General features: G+C 46.8%; 1 protein-coding gene across 1 annotated transcript; it reads right to left on the minus strand.

Annotated features, from left to right (window-relative positions):
- Positions 1-255: 255 nt before the first annotated feature.
- Positions 256-1,449, minus strand: LRP88_02096 (pectin lyase fold/virulence factor; the record flags this gene model as incomplete). The annotated part of the gene is made up of 2 exons (XM_083238767.1): positions 256-675; positions 727-1,449. The coding sequence occupies 2 exons, from the start codon at positions 1,447-1,449 to the stop codon at positions 256-258; spliced, it is 1,143 nt and encodes a 380-aa protein (XP_083105362.1).
- Between the last annotated feature and the right edge of the window lie 6,792 nt (positions 1,450-8,241).

The following is an 8,241-nucleotide window of genomic DNA, read 5'->3' on the forward strand; positions in this document are numbered from 1 at the left end:
AAAGGAGTAGCAAACATATTTCACCAGCTCAACCCACATACTTTAAGGGGTTATTATTCTTATAATATTTAGCTTAAAGTTGTTCTAAAGGACACGGGTAGATTTCGAGATCAAATAATATGTATTTCTATGACTTGTATTAATAGCCGTGATATACTAGCCTGTCTAACAGTCGGTTCCTATTTGTATATGAAATATGTACAGAAGAGAAATCCCATCTAGGGATCAAGTGATAGTTTGGCTGAGATGTAAGAATTAAATAGTGCCAAATCCAGCGCTAGTCGAAAGACCAGTGACAGTCGAGTAAGCAGCAGCAGAAGCGACGTTCTTGCCCTTGAAGTTGGCCAAGAAGTCGGTGTCGCTGCCAGAAAGGGTGCCAGAGCTTCCGAAGCCGTTGACCTGGCAAGTGTGGCCGAGGTAAGAAGAGCAGACGGCGTTAGCAGAGGTGCTAGGGCTGGAGAAGAGCTTGCCGGCGAAGCTGGAGGTCTCGATAGGAGCAACGACGTTCTGGAAGACATTGCCCTCGGCGACGACCTGGCCACCGGAACCAATCTCGAAAGCGTGGCCGGCGTTGTCGTACCAGTAGTTGTTGACGACGTGGAGGAGGGTGTTTCCACCGACCTTGGGAGCACGGCCGGAGGTCTTGTAGATGTAGTTGTTCTTGAAGGTGACGGTCTAGTCGAGGAGTTAGCATCAGGTAGGCAAGAGATATGTAAGTACACATACATCAGCAGAGCCAGTGAAGTAAAGGCCCCAGTAGTGGTAACCGTTGCAAGTAGCAGACCAAGAGGTAGCACCGTCGATCTTGTTGTTGGAGATGGTCACTCGGTTGCTGGGACCGTTGCCGAGAACAATGTGCTGACGGCCAATCAGGGAGGTAGTGACGTGGTCGATCCAGACGAGGTCGGTGTTATCCAGGGCAATAGCATCGCCACCCCAGACGTACTGAGGGTTGAGGGTAGTGATGTGAATGTTCTGAATGATGACGTTCTTGGCACCCTTGGCAATGTAAAGGCCCTTGCCCTTGATAACACCCTTACTGCCGACACCAACAAGACTCTTGTTGGATCCAACGACAATAGGGTTCAACGCAGCCTTGTCATACTTGACGCTGACCTTGGGGGCGTTGGGCTGGTAGTTGTTGCACCAGCTGTCCTTGTTGATAGCGACCTGGCAGGCGGAAGCAGTACCGTAAGGAGCGCAACCAGTCTCGGTGGAGGTGCCCTCAGTGCCGGTGAAGTCAAAGGTTCGGTCCAAGATGATGACTCGGGCAGACGAGTCGGTAAGGTAGGAGACCAGCTGTGCAGTTGTCGTGGGGTAGACGGGGCTGGCTGAGCCACCCCCGGTAACGCCCTTGGCAAAGCCCTCGGCGGCACCAGTGACGCCAACGGCCGAAGCAGTTTGAACAAAAGCCGCAAGTGCGGAAGTGAAAACGATTTCGAATCTCATTGTGGAACGTAATAAAGGAATGAAGTTGCTAGGAAACCGTAGACTGATAGTGAACCTCTTGGCAGCTTGATGGTGGCTCGTTCGTTGGCTTTTGTATTAACTGTGCTGCATGGATCACGGAACACGGCATTGGGGCCCACAACCATGATCGGACAATTGGTACCAAGATAGCTTGGCGTGTAGATAGTTTCAGGGTCGCGCTCCAGACCCTGCACCACTAGCTTCGGGTTAGCATTTTGAGAAAGGCTAGATCGCAACGTGCCAGCTCGGCATTTCCCTTCTCGAAGATTTCCATCCATGGGAGTAATACCGAGGTTGACATGATAAATTAACAAGGACTGGGCCACGGAGTAGATGACGAGTTAAGACATGGGTGCAGGTGTTATCTAATTGATGCATAATTCATCGGATATTTCTTAGTACCTACGCACGGATGATTTTAATTCAGCTGATACTTAACGTGATTTACTAGGACATCGCTTACCCCTGAATCAGCCCACCTAGCTAAGAGGCTAGTAGCGATTGCATGGTCGGGCGAGTTGATGTCAGCCTTGGACCAGAGAACAATGGATACTGGCGCCAGCGTCGTTGGCTTGGGAAAATGAAAGGGAATAGTGAGGCCTCGCTTGGGTGTTTCTTAACCCGGAAAAAGGTCATGTAGGTCGTCACTATTTATTATCTAATCAGACCGCAGCCAAATGCTACTCACTCGCAAAGTTCCCCGTAGCAGAAGGGGCAGATTAAAGATGATATGATTTGCTTTTTGCCCAGTAGGTTGTTTTAACTATGATAAGGATAACCTTTTATTTCATATTCGCAGCATCAAAAGTCGATGCTGGCACAGCTGACGTGACCAGGGCAGCTGCAGGCAATGCCAAGGATTAATAAGTAACTAGACAAATTCCATAAATAATACAATAGAGCAAAGTCGATACGGCTCTAACGCAAGGGCAAATAAGTATCAACCAGAACAACGGGAAAGAGAAAGCACAGCAGGTCAAGCTCATGCCACACATATTCCGGGAAGCCACCTGTGTCATGGTCAGCCAGGATCTGGTACCCATTTTGACGATGCTATCAAGATGCTATGGAGGGTTGACACATCGTAAATCGGCCCTGTTGCAAGCCGCCGCCATATACTACGAAATAGCGCGTGTGGGGTAATGCTTCAATATATGCAATCATAGAAACGAACGAGAATAACTATTTAACCCCCAGTTATGTAACGTACTCAATACCACCCTGTCAGGCATTGCCACATCATGCAACCCGACCAACAGCCCATAGCAAAGACGATATGCATCTATGATATGTCCTCGACAGGGGTCCTACTGTGGAGACCCCCTCATCAAAGAGACATTAAGGAGGCATTTCCTTTCTCTCTCTCCACTCAGTTCTACCCCTCGGGCCGTAACATTTCAAGAAACTTCCCTACTTCATCTCCTATTACACGCTACGAGAAGCAGCCTGAGGAATCATGCCCTCTCCAAAGTCACGGCAGTCCAACTCGCCGACCTCACGGTCCCCGCCGAGCCATCAGTCGCCTGCCGCGTTGGCTGAGGTAACTGAGGCCCAGGCAGCGGGTGGCCGTATTGAAGTTGTAGGGTCAACCCACGATCGTTCTATAGCTTACCCTTGCTCACCACGGTGTTACCGGGCAATAGGATGAAGACTCTGACTCTTCTTACTCTCTGTCGTAAGCTGAATCTCGAAAATCAAGATACACGAGGAATGATGACTCAACTGTTGAAGGACTAGAATCACTGATACTGAGTCGCTGAGGTCTTCCATTCTTGAATATAAGTGGGAGAATGGGCGACGGTATCACTCGTATCAGGACGGGTCTTATTGGTGAGCACTCTTGAGATTCTATGGTTGGTTCTTCACGGTGTTATGGCCGGATTACTCACATAAACACCTAGGGCTCCGAATGATGATCGCCAACAGGAAGCCGAAGACCTCATGTGAGTTAGACTCGTCTACTTCTTCTAACTTGCTAATGTGTTTGTTTGGTTAGGCACGAGGTTTACAGAATCATCCTGAATAACGAGCTCTATGAGGCTCCCATTGGCGACAATCCACAAGTGAGTCTTTCATCCCAAAATCACATGAACCCATCATCTAAATACTAGCCTAGAGGGTCTTGGACTTGGGTTGCGGTACTGGCATTTGGGCCATGTGAGTATTCAAAATGTCACTTTGATATTGGTTGAGATTCTAATGACGGCAGTGAATTTGCCGATTTGCACCCATCTGCAGACGTTCGTGGTGTTGATCTTTCACCTATCCAGCCCACCTTTGTGCCACCGAATTGCAGGTTCGAGGTCGATGATATCAATCAAGAGTGGACTCACCCGGATAACCACTTTGATTTTGTTCATATCCGCGCCATGATGGGCTGCATCCCCGACTGGACGTAGCTATTCGAAAGGGCATTCAAGTTTGTCAACTCCTGAAATAATTTCGGTGAAGACTTTTAACCCTTGATAGGCATACTCTACCTGGCGGATGGATAGAGAGTGTCGAACTTTGGGGTGCCGCCAAGTGCGATGATGATACCTTGAAGTCTGACTCGCCCCTATACACGTGGATAGATATATTCAAAAGGATAGGGAGTCTAACTGGCAAGCCCTTCTTCTGGGATGATAATATGGCCGAATCTATCACAAAAGCAGGTTTCATTAATCTAACGGGCCGGGTAATCAAGGTTCCTATTGGGACCTGGCCTAAAGACAAAACGCTCAAGCAGTGGGGTGCCTGGAACCGCCAGTTTCTGTTACAGGGTCTTGAAGGGTTTTCTATCCGCGGTCTTACCGAGATGCTAGGGGTAAGTTTCTATTTCGCGTAGTGCAATAGTGAGATATGGAACCTGATAAGTGGTGATATAGTGGAAGTACGAGGATGCACAGCTGTTTCTGGCAAACATGCGCAAGGAACTAACCGACCCAGCGATCCATGCCTACCTCAATGTGTAAGCTCTCCCTGGTTATCCTTAACTTCTTCTTTATCAAGGTATATTGTATTAACAGGAGATGTAACGCAGAACCGTCTTTCATGGCCAGAAACCAGAATCTGCACAGGCGGGGGCCTGATCTATCATATTACTGCTAAAACACCACAGGGATATCTGATAGATAATGAAATAGTATATCTCATTGTTATGTATCTTTGATCATTCTTAATGGCCCGCCTGAAGGGGCCCAGGGGGCCATCTATGGTCGCCAGGGAGGTTTTCCTTGTCCTATACCCTGACCCTCTTGTGGAGTAATAGTGCCAACGATCGGAGCGATTTTGCCTGTTCACCACTGTATTGTGTTAAGAAATTTTTAAACAGAGTGCGTTTCACAGTAGCAAACGTTGAAAATGGGGTTAAAAGAGCCTGATTATTTTGCAAAGGAAAGAGGTCAGAATACCTCAGATTCCTCCTCTCGCGCACGAGTTCACAACGATCAAGTTCCAGGATAGTATTGCTTCTTCAACAAATGAGGACCCACAGTTTGGGTCACACCCTGGCCAATCATGTCTAAGCGGAGGAGTTAATCAGCAGCGCTCAGATCTGCATGGGGCCTATCAAATCGCTTCTGCCCCATAGAAAAGATACAGTATGCGACGTTATCGCCATGTCCTGGCAGGTTCCTTTATCTTATCAATGCCTTATCGATAGGCTCATCACTAACCCTGGCTCCCTCCCAAGTAGCGGTTTGACTTTCAGTCACCAATTCTTCTATTCCCCAATTTATGACTTGAAGCTAGATCTAATGTTATTAATAGATCGCGCCGCTATAATACTAGCTAGCATCTAATCCGCCTAGATACTTCTTGTGGAGCAAACTGTAGGCTGCGCCTACTCGGGTGTGTAATGATATAGCCTATCTCCTCTGCTGTGCTAAGACTACAGCGGGGTCACGACCAGGGTGTCAGCCCAATTAAAATGCGCAAAATGAAAGGTACTTATTAGCCCACCTAATTTATATGATGATAAAAGTCCTAGCAATCTGCGTTGTTATAAAGTGCGATATTACATTGCTTGCAGCCACTTCGTGACTGCGGCACCCTGGCCCGCGGCCTCACATTGCCGTTGATGCTCACTAACGGCGGCCTCTTGCTTCGTGACCTGATTTCTCCTAGCTATTGATGCTAATAAGCGAGGCAGGCTGACGGGCTTCCTCGTGAGACGCGTTTATGTAGGGAAATAGGCGTAATTTCGTCTCCAGATCGGTATCTTCGCCTTAACTGACTTCGTGAGTGAAACCTAGCAATTAAACCATCAATTACGAGCTCTCGCCACTTCCGTTACACCTTGATCTTATCCCAAGCAGGCTGCCCATAAAGCTGCAGACTGTAGCTGTTGCCGATCATGATCTCGAGCAAGAAGGACCACGCGAGAGCCTGCCAAGCGCCGCGCCGATACGGGTGTTTATAACCCTGTGATGCCCTCAACTGGTCGCTCCGATCTACACCGTTCATCCAGTCATTATAGTCGGCGGCAATAGAGGGGATTTCGAACTCCTTGATCTTCTCATTGCCAAAGAACCGCTGGATCGGCCGGGCACGGGTGTGTATGGTATTAGGCCTCTTCCTCTTCCGTAAAATGCGCTCTTGACCGGTGTATAAGGTCATTATAAAGAGCACGAGGGCGTTATCTTTCCAAGCGATTTAATTGACCTAGAAGATAACTAATTAGTAGGAGAAACGCAGCTAAAATACGTCTCCAAAGCATATAAGGTTATCCTCTGTGGGGACTGCAACCACCTCGTTGAATCTAAGAAGCCGGGCACCGTTTGTATTGTCTTTCTTAAGCTGCCATATAGGGCAATAAATGCCACTATTTATACGTGCCGTACCTATGCCGGCGTGGCCTAAGATGCAGAGGACTCATAGGAGGTTTAGTGAGTTAAAAAGGTTATTAAAAAAGACGTGATAGTAATGATCTTAGGGAAGGAGGTTAATAAGAGCCGGCATAACGCTCTATGTGGGGTTAAGGGTTATTTTCTTTTACTTCTTTATTATCTCGCTCTTTCCCTTTTTCTTTTATAGCTTTTAATAATATTCTTAGCTATAGCCATAAGCTATAATACTTCTATTAAAGTATATAATTCATAATAGGCCGATAAGACTATATTTCTTCCCTAGACTATGCTAAAGCTACCATAAGAGGATTCCCTGCTAACTAATACCCTAGGCTTTAAGCCCTAGCTTTATTGGCTTATTCTTTATCTTAGTTTTCTACTTAGACTAGCCTATATATTAGATTATTCCCTCGTCAATAGAAATATAACTCCCTAGCTTAATAAAAGATAAAGTAACGCTCTAGAGAATATTAGACTACTCGGCCATAGCTTAGAAGACTCTAGGAATATTATTATAGTGATCGAGAAGTGGGAAAATATAAAGATGCCAGAAGAGGAGCCACTAGCGGTCAAAAGTTATATATTTAATAATAGAGTGATTTAGCCGTTAGTGGCTAGAGTCAGCGATCTTCCAAATATCCTTAACCTTGCTTTCTTTAAAGCTTCTTATATAGAGGAGTATCACTAACCAGATATAAAGCTCAGGAACCGTTATTGGCCTCCACTTACGAAGGCGGGCCTGCGGACGAAGTAGTCGCTCATGGAAGAGGCCGGCGATCTAGATATTGGTATATTAAACCCATCTCTCAACGAGGGAATAAGGGATAAAGTGTAAGAAGAAGTCTAGAGGCTCGTTAGGCAGCTCTTTGACCTGTAAGGCGCGATAAGTGATGTGTTGTGGTTGAAAGTTGTAACCTCTCTGTGTGGTTGCGGGGAGATTGGGTCTGCACGTGATATCGTCGGGCTGCAGCCGGCTGTAATTACGGTCTTTAATAAAGCTATTATTATTATAGGCATTGGTAATTGGTGCTTCCTTAGGTACCGACGGCATAGTTGATGTTTCAATTTGATAGGAAATTGATGATATCCCTTAGTAAAATCTATGGTGTTGCGTCGAGGGGTAACTTGCAGGTAGCGGAAGGTACCTTGTCAATGACGCGGCCAAGTGGGGCTCGTGACCTGCTGTAGTCTTAGCACAGCAGAGGAGATAGGAATTATGGAAGTTTGGATAATCCGACTGTGAGGTGGGCTTAGGCTGCTGTGGGTATTGGTGCCTCAGGCGCCCATAACGCAAACATCGAAGTCCAAAGATGACGCTAAGCCGAAATGGGCCCTGGAGTTGCTCTTCATTTACGATGCGCTTTTGAGACAGATATACCCAGATAATTTACCCTACAAGAAAGTCAGACGAGAATGTGCATAGCGTGCATTACTAGGTAGTGAACGTCTTCTCATGCACTGACGGCCCTTTATGTGATGCAGTCTTTTAAGTGCCGGTGTTGATTCGGTTCGTAGCTGCCTAAGACGAATAATAGGAGACCTATATTCACCATGACGATTAACTAGGAAGAAATTGTAGTGATTGGATCAAGCCCTGCGATTGGAATAGGTGCAATACTGGGCGCTAGGTACACGCTATACAGCATAAACGAGCGTCGAGGAATTCGCACATATAAGGAGGTTTGCCATGTCGTGAGAGCTCCAGCGGGATCTGAAAATCCATATCTGTTATCTTTCCTCTTCCTTGTATCCACGGGACGACATCTCTGTGAGGCTTGGGTTGGAAATGAGGGTTACTGTGAGAAATCCCAAGATGAAGAAAGGTGGTAATAAAGCTACAGACGTCATCACTGACTGGAAGAGGAAGAAGAAGAGGTTTTTATAATCCTGATATCGTTTGGCGTTTGTCGTCTCCGGTTGGCAATACTATGAGCAAGGCCAT

The sequence above is a fragment of the Fusarium phalaenopsidis genome (genome assembly GCF_050370095.1).
Source record: "Fusarium phalaenopsidis strain FUZ10S chromosome Unknown contig_32284, whole genome shotgun sequence".
Taxonomy (NCBI): Eukaryota; Fungi; Ascomycota; class Sordariomycetes; order Hypocreales; family Nectriaceae; genus Fusarium; species Fusarium phalaenopsidis.